This window comes from Pundamilia nyererei, unplaced genomic scaffold (assembly GCF_000239375.1).
Source record: "Pundamilia nyererei isolate P.nyererei 1_Seehausen unplaced genomic scaffold, PunNye1.0 scaffold00002, whole genome shotgun sequence".
NCBI lineage: Eukaryota > Metazoa > Chordata > Actinopteri > Cichliformes > Cichlidae > Pundamilia > Pundamilia nyererei.
In genome coordinates, this window is record NW_005187403.1 from 9,665,667 (window position 1) to 9,686,040 (window position 20,374).

The 20,374-nt window shown below is 37.8% G+C and overlaps 1 protein-coding gene across 4 annotated transcripts in view; it reads right to left on the minus strand.

Annotated features, from left to right (window-relative positions):
- The window catches only part of znf618 (zinc finger protein 618), a 45,759-nt gene extending 34,741 nt beyond the window's left edge, over nucleotides 1-11,018 (minus strand). For 3 of the 4 annotated variants that reach the window (XM_013910182.1, XM_013910181.1, XM_013910179.1), the window contains exons 1-2: nucleotides 10,650-11,018; nucleotides 708-1,026 (exon numbers count right to left, since the gene is read on the minus strand). In XM_013910182.1, coding sequence (XP_013765636.1) covers nucleotides 708-999 — 292 coding nt within the window. In that variant the 5' untranslated portion in view covers nucleotides 1,000-1,026; nucleotides 10,650-11,018. The remainder of the gene's footprint in view (nucleotides 1-707; nucleotides 1,027-10,649) is intronic. The other variant, XM_005720444.1, reaches the window with a different exon arrangement.
- Nucleotides 11,019-20,374: the final 9,356 nt, after the last annotated feature.

Genomic DNA, 20,374 nt, shown 5'->3' on the forward strand with positions numbered 1-20,374 from the left:
ATCTGTACATGCCAACCAACCATGCATTTTATCCCTCGGCTAAAGGTGGAGATTTATTTTCAGTGCCATTTGTCTGTTAGCAAGAATACACAAAAACATCAGGATGAAGAGAAAAAAAAACTTTAACTCAAAAGTGAATTTATACATCTCTAGTTTGTTGTGTCACTGAATTCTAACGTCTTATTTTGAAATCCTTAATATTCTTCTAAAGAAGTTGCCAGTTGTTGTAATAATCACAACCATCATCATGTGACTATTTCCAGTTTACAAATGTTTACAAAAGAATGAAGGGCAAACCTAAACAAAACTCAGACTACCTCTTTTTGTTGTCTTGTAGAATTTCCCTTGTACATGTATAGCTGTTGTACTTCCCTTGTACAATAGGTATGCATTTAAAGTGGTGTTATCAGAGCAGTTATGGCACTCGCTACCTTTACCACCTCAATATATGGAGGTCAAAGAAATTTGACTTACTTATATGAACATCTACAACACCAGTCAATGTTTTCTTAGGGGCCATTCGTGAATAACCTTGACTAACCAGTAAAGGGTTTATAAAATGTGAGACAGATGTTGATTTTTTTTTTTTTTAAGAATGTCATTTTTTGCTGTTTTCAACAGCCACGAAGTAACGTCAGGGTCATGAGACACCAGATATGACTGCTGTCACCAAATGCACAGACATGTCCATATGTACATTCACACACCTATGCACGAGTCTGTGCTCTTCGTTGGAGGAGGAGTACCAAGGGCAAACATACCCTCGGACTGAGCTCGACGGGATCCACCGCCACTTGCTCCCCCATTTCCTCCAATGACAACACAGATCTCAGCAGGATTGGGATCACTGACTTTCCCGTTGCTCGTCTCTGACGTCCCAGGCTCCTTCTTTACGGTGACAGGTGGTGAACTAGTAGTCTTCTTCGCTGGGGCATCTGTGGCTGCGCTCCCACCCTCTGCCTGCTCCTTTCCAGGATTGGGTGACTCTTGTGCACTCATGACTCCACCTCCTCTGAGCCTGTTTTCCTGTATGAGGAACAGAAACAGAGAGACAAAGAATTTACTGCCCCAAAGGAATATACACGCCTTATTGTGGTATGACCTTAAGCCCAATATATAGTATCAAAGCGTGGCACCAGCTCAGCCAGGTTCAGCTTAAATGTGTTGTTTTCAAGAAACCATGGCAACATACTCAATATAAAACAAAAGCTGACTGGATGTCAGATTTTATTTGATTAAGCGTAGAAGAAAAATCTGCCCAAAATAAATCACATTTGGCAAATACACAACTCAAAAAAAGACCCGAACTATGAAAACCACTCATCTTATAAAAACAGTCAAGAGCTGCATTAACTCCAGGGTATAGGAGACATTACAGATAATATTTCAGTGGCAGTGAAATTTTAAGAATGGAAAACACAGTCCATTTTAACACAAAGTGGCTTAACTGATCATAAGTGACCTTTGAAGGCATAAATTCTGCAGCCTTGTGGCACTGAAATGCTCTAATTTCAAAAATATCTAAATTGCACAACTTGCCACTTCAGCACATCGCCATAAAAGGCCTTGTCAAGAGAATGTGCTCCAAATGCAACCAAGCAAAACAGAGTTATGCCAGGATGAGTGATATTATGGAAAGAGGGAAAATTGGTCTTCTAATAATAGCACACCGATGCAGCAACAACAAGCCTTTTCATAGATGAAATACACCTTTCTTTGGAAATGACACACTACTGACAAGCTTCAGCAAACAGACCTATGAACTGGCAAGAAAACATCTGAGGTTTGCAGTTCAGATAGTAAACCATCAACCATCATTTAATTAATAAATGAGTAAATAATCAGTCCCATTATCAAACTATAAGATTACCCTTGAGCTTACTTGTTCTATCAATATCCTACAATCCTTATATAAAACAAGCTGTATTTGTAAATATAGCTTTTTGGTTTAACTATTTAAAGGCTTGTTAGGGGCCGATAATACAGGTCAACAACAAAGAATTTTATTATATTATGGTTAAAGTTTTCATTTTTGTCAGCAGTGAGGTTCTGCAACTTTCAGGAATCGTAGTAAACCCATTTTACGCATTTCTTTCAGATTTTTCCAAGTCTTACTATTAAACTGGGAAGATTGCTGTCACTCAGTTGGGAATAGTTCAGTTTCTTGTAAAGTGGGGCTCTATAGGGCTCTGATCTACAGTACAGTTAATATGTTACCTACAATAGACAGCAATAGGAACGCCCCCACGACGACAGGAGCACCCACTGACACAGAAACTAAAGCCATGTAATGCCGTGGACAAAATCAGCAGCAAAACGCACATAAGCCAAGTGTAAGCCATATATAGAGCATTTGTAGACTAAATACTGGTTAATTTACCACTTCGTTAATTTATTCTGTATGTTAAAATTCAAAAGTCTACACCAAAAATACATTAATTCACAATAAGCAAGAGTTTAAAAAAAATGATATATGCCTATCGGTACAGACTAGCAGCATTGAAAAGAACAATTTCTGTCTTTGCAAGTTGTTGCCTATACTGTACACAGACTGCATATAAAACAAGGACGTGATCTAACAAGCCAGGTCATTAGAGCTGATGACTCACAGCAAATTGTTAGAACCTCTATAGGAAGCCGAAAGGCTGACCTTATGGGATCTGGTGTTATCTTTGCTACTTAAGTGTGTCGTGTCATCCCATCAAAAAATTTAAGCTTTCAAAAAACAGCTGTGGACACACTATATGAAAGGAATTTATTTGTCAACACTCCCAACTGCTAAAGGGACTGTGGCAATAAACAACAAAAACCAAGAGCCACATGAAAGTCAATGTGTAGAGGAAGTCACAATGGGACCTTCCAAAGTCTGGTGGTCCTCTTTGTTAGTGAACCGTGTGGTGTGATGTCAAGAGCTACAGAACTTTCTAAGGCATTTATACAAAGCAAATGCGTGGGTGCATTCAAATCTGCCAAAGGATTTAATTTACTAATGCCTCTGTGAGAAACTTCAAACAACTCAAATCTTTCCAAGACTGGCCAGTAAAATGTATTCAGTCCACCAGCACATATATTAATGTCTATATTAATTCTACAAGCATAAGAAACTCAGAACATTCAGAAGAGCCAAGCTGTGTGTGAATTTCTAAAGTGGCTGACCACTGTAGTTTCATTCAAAATATGAGATACAACAGCAGAAGCTGCTAAAAATATTGTTCTGACTCAAAGGTTTCAGAAGGTGTTGCATATAGGACTGCATAGCTAAAGAGCAGTCGGGAGACATCATGTGAACCACAAAAAGCACCTATAAGAGGCATGCGATTCCAAGAACTGGTCCCCATGTGATTCCCAGAACTGATCCCCAGAGCATTGAAAGAAGGTGGCCGAATCAGACGAATTACATTTTCACCATTTAGACATTTTGGTGTTTGAGTGACATTAATCTGAGGAACTACAGGAAGAAGGTAAACCAGAAGAGGTAGTGTCATGTCAATGTTACTTTGACACATACCGTCTGAATTCAGAACAGCCTAATTGCTCAGGCCTCGCTTATCATGACTATGATCATTCTCACACAGCAAAACACGTCCAGGAACTATTCTAGGATGACAAAGAGTGGTGGTTTTTGACTTTGACCCAAAGTTCCCAGATCTCAAAGGGACTGACTCTCAAAGTGAAATGTGAGGTATGCTAATTTATGGAAAACCCAACTAACAAATAGAGGAAATAAGATCTGCTGTTCTACAGAACACCTTCAGAGGTCTGGGTAAAATCTATGCATCGAAAGCACAGAAATCAGAGCAGCTTAGGTGGGAAACCTACGGATTATTAGGAAGGATGATTTGTTTAGAAGTAATGTACAGACAGACAAATCAAACACAGTTTTACAATAACACGAAACATGTTTGGGACAGACAAAAAACAGCTGGTTCTTCAGGAGACGAACCGTATAGCGACTGTACAGCATAATAGTGAAAATATTATGGTTTGGAAATGCTTTCCTGTTTTGGGACAGGGCAACATGCAGTCATTAATTCAAGTATGGACTACACCTTAAAAGAAAAGTGAGGCCATCTGTGCAAGGGTTAAAGATGAAACAGAAGTGAACCTAACAAGAGGATAATGATCCAAAGCATACTAGAAAAGCACAGAGGAAGAGGTCAGAAAGAAAAAAAAAAAAAAAGGACATGCTATGGTATGACCAAATCAAAGCAATTGCTCTTTACATTGCATGGAAATTTGAAATGGGCAGTAACTAAAATATTTTTAGCAAGTGGATGTCAGGGACCAGTGGAAAGTCAGGACAATTACTTACATTGAGGGCACAATAGTAGCTTCTTAAGCCACAGAAGCATGACACTGACATCTATATTTTCGTTAACTATAAGTTTATTTCCCTGACATGATGTTTTGTCGGTGGGCAGATTGCAGGGATGCTAATGACAGGGCACTGGGTATTTAGCTGTCTTGTATCTTCCCTGCTGTACTGTTGCCATCACATTTGATACATGAGCTTTAGAACTTCCTACATCATCAGTACAGTGTCTTTCCCCCGGAAAAATCAAAATAAATTGCACAACGCATCTTTATGCAATAAATTGGAAAAACAAAATGCAAATATGACACTCATTTATGCAAATTAATATTTAATTAATGTAACAAATATATGCCAGAAGGTTCAACAAACACTCCATTTTCAAAGAAATATAATTTTCTGGCAATTATTTAATGAATTTGTCTTTAAAGGGAAATAAGTTCTTTATTTTAAGTAATAAGAGAAAAATGTTTAGCCTTTCTTTGAAAAACTTCATTGGCTGGATAAAGTTAAAACCTACACAAATGGTGGTGACAGAATTTGTTTTCTGTTCAGTTTATATTCTTCCAAGTCACAACATATGTATTTAACATCAACTGCCTTTCACCATGTGCTTGGCCACAGTGGAGAGGAAAAATACCCTTTTAACATGAAGGTCCCACATTTTACACTATCAGGACAAAAACCAAGCCTTCAAATCCACAAAGTCCAGAAAACAGTACAGTAGAGTTACAGTAGCATCTGAAATGGAAGATGTGGAGAATCACAAGGACTCCTGCTGAAGCTGAAGACCAGTCAAAGTGATAGCTAGAAAAGGTCATTTTTACACAGCTTCAAACATCATCTGCAGAGATGGGATAACCTTCAGGAAGGACGACCATGTCAGCAGCACATCAATCACAGCTATACGGTGAGGTAAAGCCACCCAGAAATAAAATGGTCTATGACAGCCCAGTTTGCCAAATGGCATTTAAAAGAAGCACGAGAGGAAGATACAATTACTGCCTGGTGGTTGTATCCCTCTGACAACAAGTCAAAGTGTGTTTTCCAACCATGTCCAGACTTGACAACTGACCTTTTAGATATAAAGATTTATCTCATTATTTTATCGCATTAGGCATTAATGTGAAATTTTGTCGGCACTAATGTATGAATTCTTCACTTCTGTTCTAAGATCAGTGATACTGATCTTTTTTGGCCATTAAACTGTAAATCAGTCATTCCTTGAGTCCAAGTAGGCATTTGGACCAGATGAAATGAAATTCCTTTTAGACATTATTTCTACTGTCTATTCACAAGAATGGAATGGATGTGACACGAAAGTAACCTTGACCTCTAGCTACCAAAATTTCATCAAGTCATCCTTTAGTTCAAGTGACTGTTTCTGCCCAGTTTGAAGAAACTGATCCTCAAGATTGTGTGTCCACAAGAATGAGACGGACAGAAAACCTAAAAACTAAATGATTCTGGTGAGCACAAAAATAAATGTTGGGAAAGAAATTCAAACTCTTGGATGAATTCAGAATAGGTCTCTTTCAAGTAACCCTATCAAAGGCCAGATTCACACAAACTTCTCTCCTCCGACTGTGTGAAAATGGAGAGACGCAGTGAAGAAAACTAAATGCTGCCAGACAGGCTACTGACATAACGCTATGATTTCTTCTCAGAAATATTTCAGTTTAGCTTCTATTAAATAAATCATTTTAACTTATTAAAATTCATTTTACAACACAATCAAATACGCAACAGATGAAGAGGTTTGAAAACTACTAAATTCATTATATGAATGGAATTGTTGATTCGTCTATCCAAAGAGAGAGAGAAAAAAAACTCCCAAAATAGTCAAAATTAAGCACAAGTTAATGTACAAGTTCACATACTATCCAAACATTGGTTATGTATTTACAGCTGCAGGCCTTTCTAACAGTGGGTGGCTGCATAACATCATAGAGCTAATAGTTAACTGGCATTTAATAAAATCTCAATTGTTATTAGTTCAACCAGCTACTATTTCTGTTGCTTACTCGAGAGGGGAGCCATATTTATCATCTAGTAAACTAACTGGATACATCCCTAACTAATTACTTTATAGATTGAGTTAGGCGGCTTTTAGGAACCCCATAACCCCTAAGCTTGATACCTACATGAGTGTATCTAAAAACGAATGCCATTACAACCAGCTAAGAGGGCTGCATTTGTAGCTTTATTGTCAGGGACTTGTGGAAAACACACTTTCAAGGGAAGTCTGTTGGCACAGTTTGTTCAAAGTAAATAAACGGCTAACAACAACAAAAATCAAGTCTTGCTGATTGACATCATTTTTAATTTTATAACAAAAGTGTATTTTTTTCTTTATTGAGTTGAATACTGACTGATAATGACTGCCTCGTGACTGAGATTGGTTTACCCTGCTGTGGTGGAAATTAAGATGTGGTCAGCTAAAATAAAGATTGTGAAATTAAATGTAACCGACTTTTGTCATCTGCAATCAAATGAATCGATGGCAAGTACACATCTATTATTAGATCAATCCCTCAGTCATGCATGTAATATTTATGTGCAGCATTTTTAATGCAAACCCTGAATATATAAAATGCCTGTTGTGGCATGTTTTCTTCTAATTAAAAGTCAATATGCAAAATTAGCCATCTGGCCTTATGTTTCTGAGTTTCATCGTCTGAGGCTTCTGATATACTGTAACCTACATGGGCAGGACAAAATCTAAACCAGATGCACATCTCGTTGATGTTTCACACAGACAAAGCACCAACTAAACCAACTGAACTGAAAGGCAAATAGATCAGTTGCAGAAATGATCAAAATGCCATCTGGACGTCAAAAAATATAAAATAAAACTAAAGCACTGGTCCAACAGACAGGTTAAGTAAAAATTGATGCACTGTTTTGTGATTCAGCTTTAGCATTGTGATTTGCCTCAGATTTCTTTTTAAAATGTCAATGAATAGAGATTAACCATACTACATTCATCTAGGCTACAAAAAACAAGGTTAGGCACAGAAGGAAAACATCTCTAGGACATACCTCTGTTCAGAATTCACTACTTAGATGAGGTACTTAAAATAATTGGCCTATATTTGGGCAGTACAGTATCTGCCTCTGCACAGCAATGTAGCAAATCAATCACTGTGCTTGGTTAAAGCAAACAAATCTTGTGCTTCAAAACTGGGGAGATTTTCTTTGAAATATAACTTGCCTTTTTTTTGGCAAAAATCATTCTGCTCTGCATGTTAAGCAGACTGGAAGAGAGATTCCAAATATAAAATACAAATTTGTTTAAGGCCTATGAAAATGTTTCCACTCTGCAGGGATTAAAAATAGGAATCAGCTAAAATGGGGAATGGAGGGTGGGGAGGGGGGGGGTCACTTCAATCACTGCTTTGACTGCCATGTTTGTATTATCCAGAGTAGACTCAGTGACCAAGAGCAAGGGTTGACCAAAAACCTGTTTCACACTAAAGGCTTTGCTTCCCTCGATTCTTTAATCAAAAGCAGAGTTTTCTGTCCTCTGTAATAAATGTCTTCCAAGATGGTGTATGACCAATGTTTTGAAAAAGCAATAATGCAGAGAAATGGATAACTCTCCCCCCCCCCTTACACATACACACACAGGATGCTCTGGAAAAAGAAACTGTGTCGTCTAGTAAAATTCCATCAGCATACACTAAAGAAAGAAAAAAAACCATAAAAACCTTTTCAATCTATATGTTAATACCACGAATTAAAATTTAATAACATGAGATATTGAAAAGCAGACTTGAATTATACAAAAATAAATCCTGAAAGATCAGGCCCCTAAAATTAGAAATTCAGGGCTGCATCCGGACTGCTGCTAAACCCTTGTAGGCTGGCAGATTAAATTTTTGATGAAAATCAAAATTACACTGCACACTGACGCAGGCGCAGCAAACCTGGCACTATTGTGATTTATGGATTCATTAAACCCACCAGAGTTTCACCCCTCCCCTTTTCACTCAAAGAAATGAGATTTGCTGTGCTGAAAATTTGTATTTTGAGAAAAGCTACTGAGGCTCGGCTCTACCTTCAGAAATGGTCAAGGAAGGAAGAAAAAAAGAGAGCGAGAGAGAGAGAGAGAGCTTCTGTGTATATAACCACTGCACGTAAACAGGCCTAATTTTCATTGCTGCAGCAATTGAACATCCCTATGCATTATTCATGAAACCAATAAGGTTCATTTTTACAAAGGAAGAGGCAGGAAAAATATGTGCAGAATGCACAGAATTTTTTTAATGCAGCACTCCAACCCCTGAAAAGCCAATCCCTGGAGACTAATTTAACTGAAGCCATTTTCAGACATTTTCAACATGCCACTAAGAAAACAGGAGAACATAAGGTGTTCTTAAAAATAGACGTGTGGCTTTGTTTGGTTTTTTAGATGCATCTGCAAGGAAAGAAATGGACATCAAAGAGAGACTCAGAGTAGCACTGCTTGCCCTTTGAATGGATGGATGAAACCTCTGTACCAAGTTAATGACAATCAGAGCAGCAAGTATACTTCAAACCCTGTAACCCACAGGCTGCGATATGATCCCTCACCATCTTGTGTTCATCAGAGCCTGAAGAGACAAGTTTCACCCCTCCATCCAAACTATTCGGCCTCAATGAAACGAAGCTTTTGTTCATCAAAAGTACTGACAGACCTGCATTCCTCCTACCTTAAAATGAGAACACTCCTAGAATCCAATCCTCAAAACATTTTTCCCCCTTTTTTGCAACAGTGCACCATTATTCTTGAGTATTTTATAGCTTATTACTTGGTCCTTTAGGTATTCTGCAAATAAAACATTGGCATCACTGAAGAAAGACAGCGATCCAACCCTATTAAACTCATGACACTGGTTGCCCCTCTTCAATTCTGTGCCTTAACTGGAACTCCTGCATTTTGATTAGACTTTTGCAGCAAAAGGTCAGAATTTACACCCAGATTTTGCATACCACCCATACAATTTCCGCCAGCTCGCTGAATCGAATGAATGCAGATTTGAAGGTCAGCATTAAAATTACCCACAGCAAAATGGCCTCTGCAGTTTCCCTTACATTAAAAGGAAAAAAAAAAAGCAAGCCACGCAGGATGGGAAACTGTTTGGCGTCTGCAGGATTAATATAAACAGTAGAGGCATTGGTTGTGATTGTTTTTCCTGCCCTCAAATTATGCTGACATGCTCTTTTCTTCTTCCAGTGCTGTTCAGTTCACTATGGATAGCTATTTTTCCCCTCACTCACACATTTCTAGTCTTTAGAAATAGTAGTACAAATTGTACCTCATTATTAAATCACACTTGCAAGGAACTAAAAAACACAAATAAAAATAAACCAAAGGAAATAGCAGAAGTAGAGTTGGTGGGTACTTGTGTGCAAAATTTCTTAAATGGCAACTTGAATGCAAGAAAAGACAGCACAGCAGAAAAAAAAAGTATTTAAAAAGGACTGTTTTGCAGAAATTAAACACTAAACGCGTTGCCCGTTTCATCTTAATGTGACTCAATCACACACTAATCCCTTCTGTTGATTTCAAAAGCATGTAATCGCTCGCCTCCGTTTGGATAAACTAACACACAATTCAATAAACAACACTCACATCTAGTCTCGTTACAATTTCTAATTTCTCAAAATGACTGCCTACAGGTGGCGCCAACAGCACCCGGTTTCCAACCCCCCTCCTCCTCCCATCTTCCAAAAAAATAGGAATTAAAAAAAAGTCGAAATGTATTTTGACATGACGACACTTTGGCGTTTTATCTTTATTATCTAACGGCGAACAGCGAGACGTCAAATGCGACACAAAAGTAACGCCGGCGTTAAGCAGTGCCAGGGAAGCAACTCTGAAGCTCTGCTCAAATTTGCAGGAAAAAATTCACAAAACATGGCTGCAGGAGGTTTTTGTGTTTCAGATTGTTCCTCCCCTCATCGTCCTTCATGTTGCCACTATCGCCCGGTTCCCCCCCTTCGCTCTACCCGAATAAACTGTGTTTTAAACATGGGTGGCGTACACATATATGCGAGCGAACTGGGTGTACACACGGCTAAGCAGCAGTTCAACAGAAACTTCATTGCTAAAATTTAGTCCTCCCCCCCAAAAAGGGGGAAAAAAAGAAAAAAAAACATCAACAGATTAGGTCTATTTCTGATGGCTTCACAGCTTGCACCCGGTTTAATGCCAGGCAGCTATCGTTTGCTAATGTGGAGGGAGCCGAAACTTAACACTCGCTACTGAAATTTCTAAAAAAAAAAAGAAAAAAAATTACATTTCTGAATTAACTGAGGATTTAAAAAAATAGAAAACAGCGGTTTGACATACCTCCAAAAACGATGTAGCTCATGCGAAACAGGCTGGCGCTCCAGAAATCTTCCCTCCCCGACCAGAGGTGACTGCACAACTGCTTCCTCAAAAAAAAAATTGTGAATTAGTTATGAGAAATTCAAAATGATAAAAAAAAAATCACCTCCGCGTTTTTCTCCCCCCTCCGCGATTCGCTGCGTTACATTTTAGTAAAGTGTAATGGCGTAATGAGTCGTGAATTTGCCGAGCTTTGGTCGGTCCGTGCAAGCTCTCGGTTTCTGCCTTGCACAGGGGGGTTTGTGTTGCGGTTCCTCCTGTGGAAATTTTCGTCCGCCATATACAAGGGCAGATTCCGAAATTGCAGTACCGGCCTGTATATTAGCCCACATGAAAAAAAAGTGAAAAAAAAGAAAAGAAAAAAAAGTCTGGGAAGAAGACAGAAAAAAAATGTTGGTCGACTGTGAAGTTACACGGGGAAAAGCGACTGGAAATTACGCAGAGGAAAATATTCTCATTTCAGAATAAGTTTTATAACAGCAGACGCCTTGTGATGTTGAACTGTGTAATAATTGCTTTATTTGCAGAATTATCTTACAATTATTCATGTGTCTATAACCTAACTTAACTTAACTATAACTCACATAAATGATCCAATTTCCAGATGCTTGAATTAATATTAATCGATAGAAAAGTTGGAGCTATTCATTGCACGTCTTTCCCCCTCCCTTTTCTTAAAGCTATAAAGATGCTGATTGTTTAACGCACGCAGTTAAGCAAAAAAATAAATAAAAAATCAAAGTCAGTATTGACAAACAATCACAGCAAGGGTCAGTAATTTTCACCAAATCTTCCACGTTTGCTGCAGTGTCTCAGCAAGGTTTGTTTAGAGTATTTGTAAAGAGAAAGCTTTTGGTTGGCCAACATTTTTTTGTTCTCAAAACCTTGCTCTGAGAATTATTCTTTTTTTTCCTTTTTAAATTGTTTAGTTTTGTTTCCAGAAACAAAGTATTTGGCCCAAGAACCGGTCTATGCTGTCAACTCATGGTAGTTTAATACATTTGTCATGTAGATATGTGCTGTAAACGTGGGGTTGAGTTTTTAGAACTAGATAAGAATTTAAAATACACAGTACTAGCCTCGGTGTTACACTACTGCTACTACTACTACTACAACTAATAATAATAATAACACGGTCAAACCATTTTAAGGAATAACTGAATGTTTCTTTTTGGTCAAGTTTGACAGAAGATAAATACTATACAAAATATGTTATCTATTATTATCCATTATTAATGAATCTGCCTATGTGGGGTTGTTTGTTTTCTACAGTGATATAATTGATCAAGAAGGTGACTTATTATTTAAATGTAAACCCAAAAGTCAGATTCTAAAAGAGATAATTAAACATATGATGAAAAAAGTTGTTGTTTTTTTTAAAGAAAATAAACCTGCTGATATTACAAATCCAATTGCAAAGAAGGAGATGAAAAACATCTCCCAGACAACAGTGAGGGATCAACCAGAAATATAAAGTTACTGCATTTATGTTATAAAAATCTGAAAATCTGTGTAAAAGGGGTGCAGAACTTTGCAGGAGGTTTGCAGGTGTCTGAACACCTGCCCAGGCATTCTCTTTTACAGCAATGTGTCAAACAAAAAGCAAGAGTGCTTCGGAAGTTCCAAAAGATTCATGATGGATGGATTGAAAGTGGGTTGCTGGGGCTGTGGGGGGTGTTAAATTCTAACCATTTTGCATGTCAGCAGAAAAATAGTTTCCCTATGACTCTTGATGCAAGCGGCATCATGCTGATGCTTCTCTGCTGCAGCAGGATGCAGAAGATCAAGTGAATACACAACACAGAAAAATCCTGCAGGATGCTGGGGTCTGCAAAAGAGTTGCAACCTGAGAGAAGCTAACAGCCCTAAACATGGAGCTGCATGGTAACAGCCTCATTCAAACAAGAAATGGAGGGAAATAAATGTCAGCTTATGCCCCATGTGCAAGGTGGTGGAAGATGTGAAAAGCAGATATACAACAAAGGCTGTCAGCGCTCTCCAAAAGAGACGCCTTTCCTAAGCATCGACTTGAAGTATGTGAGTGATTATGCACCACTTACTTTGTGTTGTGTTACTGTGGTACATTTGTACTAAATCAATTTGTAGAGCCTTTTCCCTAATTACCCTAACTCTAATTATGTTCACTGATTTTATGATTTATTACTGTAAAACAACACAAGAAACTGTGAGAGTGGGTGGGGTGAGCGGGGTCCAATATGACAATTCATTTTCCTGTCCTCGTGGGTGCATAGCATAATGTAATATCAATTAAAATCAGATTTGTTTTTTCAGCATGAAGATTAGACTATGTTTTCATTGCTCAGCAGAGAAATTAATACCCCTTTGTATTCACAAAGTAATTACATGATGTAAGTTCATGAATCCTTCCAGGTATTTTGCTTTTCTGTCATTATTGAGATGCTGTTTTCATCATGTGCCGAGGTGTTTTGGATGCTTATTTTCTCCAGCATGTACATGGGAATGAGGGGTGTATGTGTGTGCGTGTTTTCACCAGTGATATTATTAATTATTTACAATCTACATTAAAAGCTTTGAATTTTCCCTTTCAAGAACGTTTCCCCGCTTTCTTGCAATTACTGCATTTATCATCTCTGTCCAGCAGAGGGCACCAGCATACCGACAATAGCCCCTTCCACTGCTACAATGCAGTGCCCTGTGAGTACAACATGTATGTGCACACAGTACCTGCTCACACTTTTTTTGCTCACTGTCTCCATCTGCTGATGACAGATGTTTGCTCTTTAGCATTCTGAGGATGGACATGTTTTTGTGGGCTTTCAGTCACATTTAAAGCTCATCCAAATGTAATGCATTCACATGTATATTGTGTTTTTCTTCTTAGACTACAAGCCACATTTTAAACATAAAATGCAGCGCTTTATTGTTCGAGCACAAATTTAAAATCACCACTTTAACTAACATGCTTGTCTTGCCACAGCAATGCAAAGCCTCCACAGAACAGTCTCAGAGAGGGTTTGAACTCAGTACTGAGTTACTGTGAGGCAACAGCAATAACCAAACAACCACAGTGCCACCCATAAATGTGGTGCCTAGTGCACTAATTCTTGTCTGTCATTGGTCTGAAGATATTTACACTCAGCGATGCTGAAACTTCAAATATAGCAAATATCAATTTTTGTGAGTTTTCAGTTTATTTAAGAAGAAAATCTCATACCAAAAAACCCCAAAACAACAATGTGCTTCACTTTTGAAAACAATTGTGCACTGTACAGTGAATCAAAAGCTACCTGATGTTGTCACAAGAGGTTTCTCTGTTTCTAATGCTACGATGACATCATGGGCACTTGGTGAGGTCAAATGTGCAAGTCTGCCAAGACCGAGTGGTGTTTCGAGAAATGGAAAACGAATGAGTGAGTTGTTCATGGAAGGAGAGGGGGGAAAAACTCTTCTATTTGCTGAAAAAACATTACAGCTCAGAAATGTGGGATAAAACCTACTATAGCAACCACTGTGTCCCAAATATTGCAACACACGCTGCCATTTTTTGAGCACTCAAGGTTGGCCTGACCTCCTCCCAACCTAGTTTTTAAGGAAAAACATTCTTTGAAGTTACAGAGGAACCAACAGGTGAGAGGAGCCGACAACAACGATGCTATTTTTTCCCAGTGACCTACTTGGGTTTGAGAGCCACCAGACCTTTTGCTGCATGCTCAAGAGCTTTGCATAAATTAAAAGACAGTTCCCACAACTCTGGATACAACAATCTAGGCCTTACAAAAATTTGACAAAAATAACATGCACAGGGAGAACAACTTAGAGAAAATGTGCTTTGGTGCCACAGAAAGAGATCCGCAGAAGCTCAGAAAACTGCTGCTGTTTTGGTGCAGAACACAAACAGAATTTAAGAAAATACCTTTTAATTAACGGTTCCCTACCACAGCCATGGTCACTTTTCTCTTATGATTATATTTACATACACAATATACCAAACCTAAGAAGCAAACATTTAATTTGTAAAAAATCAGTTGCCCAAACAGCATCATCCATATATCTTCATGACTGCTTACCCATTCAGAGGTAAAGAGATGCTGGAGCCTCTCCCAGCTGTAACTAGGTGAGAGGTGTGGTATACCCTAGACATGTGTCTATTACAAACACATACCTGTCTAGACATTTAACTTTCCTATTCATTTCTCCAACTTGAACAGTCAGTAGCACCTTAAGTTGGACTGAAAAACGCCCAAATTGATGAAAAAACTGGAAAAACACACCTACCCATTTGGTTTTGGGGGGTTTTCAACCTCATGTTCTGAATTATTGACCTTTGAGATCTGTTTGACATTTATTATTTTCTATCAATCACTGGTTTGTTTATTCCTTATAGTGTTTTAAGTTATGTGTTGGCAGTTTAGTCCCATCTTATTTATATAGTTAGTTAAAGTTTCGTTTCAATTCCTGAGTTTCAGTTTAGTCTCTCGTTTGTGCTTCCGCCATGATTAATTCTTGGTCTCTGTGTCCGGTGTTGTCACGTTTTTGGTATTTCCTGTTTTATTTTGTTGCTCTTTTGTCTTGTGCGCTTGATATTTAGTTTTCCTTCCCCTGTCTCATTGTCTTTGTTAATGTCAGGTATGTTTCCCAGGTGTCTCCTCTCTGCCCCAGTCACCTTCTCTGTCTATTTATAGTTGCTGTCTTCCCTTTAGTCTTCATCAGAGAGTCTCTGTGTGATTCTTTGGTCTGGTTGTTCTAGTTTGCGGCTCCATTTTGGACTCTGTGTGTAGTTTCTTCCTTTGGACTTATGCTTTGCCTTTTGGAGCAGCTAACCTCAGCCTGTGTTCTATATCAGTCTGCAAATTTAGATCAAACTGTAACACTTTTATATCAAAAATAAGTCACCCTTTGTAGTTCATGTCCTATTTCAGTGAAAGTTCAGGGTTTAAATTCCTTTCAAGTCAATGAAGCATTATTTTAAACAATAATAAAATACATGTTCTCATCATCAGTGGTTGATCATTCAGTGATCGGATTCTTACCTGCATTGTTTTCAGCTGCTAAAAGCACGTTAGGTACCGTTTTGATCTCGAACGCCTGTGTGCCTGTGTCATCATGGCGAAATTGGATCGCAGTGGCCTTTGTTATTATATAGACGATTAAAAGTAGGTGTTTCTATAGTATGTTTGTGTGTCTGTGGACAGATGTTGTCAGCTAGACAACGAACATGAAATTTTACAAGTGTAATTGGATTAATATAAAGGTTTCATTTAGAAAGGATGGAATCCGGTTGTTCAGTCTGACGTCACTAGCCGTGTCTGGACCTAAACTCTGCTGCAGGTCCATATATCAAATGATCACTATGGCATTACTGAGAGTTGAAAAACTGTCTAGTCTTTCATCTTTAATAAAATGATCAGCGTTCTGCTCTACCAGGTGTAACAATTGAGTTTAACATCCAGGCATCCATGAAAACGGAATTTATGACATTTAACGGAGTTAGAAGTTAGCAGGAAGTTAGCTCGCTAGCTTCTATCTAAATACAATATAGCATGTCCTGACTTCGGGGTTTTGGAAACAAATTCAAACGTACATCTCTGTTATCACTTCCAGCATAAATGAAGACAGAAAACTAAAAAGCAGTGACGTTTGTAGGGTTACTGAAGTTTGGCTAGCTGGTATTTAACGATGTGCTACGTGACCGCTAGCGACACAGCTATGTTAGCATAATATAAACAAGCTAACTTTTTTTCCACTCGATAAAGGTTAACGTGAGTGTTCTCAGTGGTCAGGAACAAATGTAATCGCATGGCAGGATGCTGTAAAAGGACCAAACTTCAGCCAGTAGAACAACTGAGATAATCCATCGATAATACGAGGTTAGTCATTCATATACTGCTGCATGGGCTGGGCTGTAGTTACATCCTAAGGTTTTAAAAACTGAGCTTAAATAAATGATTAGCGGTAATAAAAGCCGAGGGAGGTCAACGGTGTTTTTGGAGCTTTTTGAGATCAAATAGAAGAAAATACATAACATTAAACATGTTAACAACACAAAAGCCATATTAAATGCAGACTACTTTAGGCCCGGAAGGATTCGTCACGTCATCACTGAACAACCAGATAGTCATAGCAACAGGTGTCAAGGGGCTGCCTGTGGACTATTAACTATTTCTTAATGAGGATATCATTATGTAGTTTATGAACAAATTAATATAATATTTTCCATAACTTGTGTGGTGTCACAACAAACCTGGTTTGGTCCATTTCTCTGCTTTTTACAGTTTGAATTTTAAAAGCGCTGTTGGTTTGAGCATCATCAATGGACACACTTCATCATATCAAGAAAAGCGCAAGTGTCCTAATAACACTACTGACAGTCTCGCTAACAGCGTCATGCTTGCACCATGTGCAGTACCAGGGCCATAACAATGATGTAGTCAGACACCAATAACTTTATTCCTTTAAATATTATTTACACCTTTGTGTATTTGAAGATTGAAGGAATAGTTTCTTTTACAGCTGATGTACAAACTGTGCAAACAGACAAATAAAAGCACAAAAGGAGGCCGGAGTGTAGAGCAAGCGCAGTACTTAGCATAAGTGATGTACACAATGTGAAACTATTATTTTGTACATCACAATCATTTCTGTTTTGGAGCTATTTTCATCCATGAACAAATACAGGAGATGACCTTATTTAAGGCAAACTACTGAATGACAATAGTATTCATTTAGACAACAGCTGTTATGCTGCAGCATGATCAGTAAACACAATGATGTAACCTCACCCCTATTGTCAATTAAAATATCAAATGCCTCAGTGCGAACACTTATTACGGTGTAAAAGTTCATACTTCATATAATATGTATTGTCGGTTCAAGAAAACAGTAGTTGTTGGTTGACCACAGGTAAAAGCAGGTGGGAATCCTTACTGCAGTTCCTTACCTTGCCACAGGTAATTGTAGGTTTTTCTCAAGGGCACTCTGTGTCCAGCGTTGGTTATGATCATGCAGTCTGGTTGAGCCTAATGTGTGCCCATCATCAAAAATAGGATATTTTTGTTTGTCTTCAGGAGATGATAGAAAAACAAGCTTGTATGGGCTTTAGTCCCACACATTTAAAGAAGCACTCAGCTGTTTTTTGTTTTTGTTGTTTGGTCATTAATGCATTATTTGATCAAAATTAATTTATTATATAACTTTATGCAGTCAGCTGAGCTTGCTATTAAACAAAAAATATAAAAATATATAATATTTTTTATAAAAAATAGAAAATACATATAATATGAATAAGAGAAAACACACACCTTCATTACTGTTTCATACTGCTGCTAATAAGTACAGTATGTCTACAAGCACCTGTTTTTTTCAGTCTGTTTAATTTCGCAGCCGTTTCAGTACTTCTAGATAATGAGACAAGTAAATAAGTAAATCTAGTAAATACGTCTCTGCAATCAAGCCAGAGAAATAAATATGGAATGAAAAAATAACATGAAAGTAAATGTACATCATGCCCCTACAGACTCTTTTCATTGCCTTGCAAGCCTAGAAGAATCATGTGATTATTAACAATGACGTCTTAATATTTACTGACTTGTAGGTAAGCATACTTACGAAGAAATGAAAAATCTCTCATTTTTATGGTAATTTCATTTTATTGGAAAGGGAAACAATATCAGTCAATACATAAAAGTTATAAATTACATCTCACTGAATGAAATAAGTATTTGATCCCCAAGCAAAACATGAATTGGTACTTTTGTGAAGAAACAGCTGTTGTTACCCACAGTATTGCGATGTTTCAACTCTCAGATTATATCCTTTCTTTATGCCATATGCTCTAAATAATGCTGATTTCATGACTCAAGTCATATTTTGGATGGAAAAGCTATGCTTCAGCTGCATAGGTGCAACATTTAACTTATTATACTCTAACAAAATCATTACACAATAGCATAAGCACTGCTTTAAAGATATTTTGGTCACTTTCTATTCAGCGTCAGCCTGCAGGTAATCAGAGGCTATTCGTTGTTTTGCTTTTTACATGATTGCAAACTCTGAGGAGAACACAAAAGAAACACAAAAAAGCCCATTATAGCCTTAACTGGATCTCTTCACTTGCAGTGTAAGCACCTGATGAGGGAGGAGAAGTAAGTATTGTAATTATAGTTATGACAGGGTAGTCACTGACTGAAATCGCCTACGCGTTCATATCCAGGACAAGCCAAAAAAAAAAGGCTGAGGAAGAAACTAAAAATAAAACACAGAATCATTGTGCAGTAAACCTCTGTGGCCTAAAGTATATCTAATTACACTATTGCCCTTTCCAAAGATAATTACAGTAAATCTTGTATGTACTTCTATGATGTTTTTATGCTTGGTCACTACAGTGTAAAGGCCTCCACTTTAAATCATCAGGATCACTAGGAAATCAAAATATAGCTCTACTTTAGTGAATATCATCAAAAAGAACATTTTGAGCCAAGCATCCAAACCTAAATAATCAATAAATACATATATATAAAATGACAGCACAGTGGGCAGTGGTTAGCAGTTACAGCAAGAAAGCCCTGGGTTTGAATTCACCAGCTGGAGCCCTTCTTTTACTAAATAGCCCCCTGCTTAAGCTTTTTAATTGGAAACACTGGTTTCAATTTGAGTAAACTCAAATAGTTATATGATAAAGTTTGATTCTGAAAGTTGAAAAGTGCACAAAACACGACTCACTCTGCCAACAAAACTGATCTAATCTCTCCGAGTCTTCATCACTGGCATGAACTTCCTATTTGGCTGAAAAGTCTCGTCCAAAAATAAAATGACCATGTGAATGAAAGAAAGCATTATAGCAAAGTTGCAGTTTCTGCATGGTTACTCTTACCATGTCCGGAGCTTAATTTAGTCTGTCAGTGTGCCAACATTTTCTAATTATCACTACACACCAAATATAGCTGAGTCTGATGGGAAATAATGGATCTTTAAAAAAAAAAAAAAAAGTATGCAGTATAACATTGCAAGACTTGACCACAGCAGTTACAATTCACCCTGTAGGCGACATGCATGTCTCCCAACCCATATAAAAGAGGTTGAGATATTTTTGCTACAAACCACTGTGATGTCATGTTTTGTCTTAGGTCATGTCTTTTTGTTCCACTTCCTGTTTTATTTTGTCTAGTAGACCACTAGTCTGACTTCTCACCCACCTCTTACTGTTGGTGTATTTAGTCTGAATCCTACCCTCTCTAGCTGCCAGATCATCTTACCACATGTGAAGCATTAAAGCCCTTTGTTTTTCCTTCTCCACATGAATCTGTATCTATTCTTGGTTTCCGCCTTACTTTTTGCTACTGAATTTATTTGCCCGAGTTGACCAATGTGCTGTGTGAGCAGTCAGTCTTTGCTCAGAAGAAAGACTGTCTTTTTGGACTTTGAATCTTGTGTTAGGGTAATTGAGTCCTTGAGGGCAGTGAATGTCATCAAAGGCAGCATTATACATTGAATGTCTGTGCAAAATGTGTTCCTTCTCAAAATTTTGGGATATTTCTTTATCCTCCCGAGATCTGAGCTCTTGTTTACATTGCATTTTTTTTTTCTACTTTTTATATACGATTAGTTGGGCCTTATGCCGAAACTTCACATTTGAACAGGAAGTCATTACTGCATTACTTAATCTTGAACACTATTTTCATTTCTTCTTTATTAAAGTATGTCCTCAT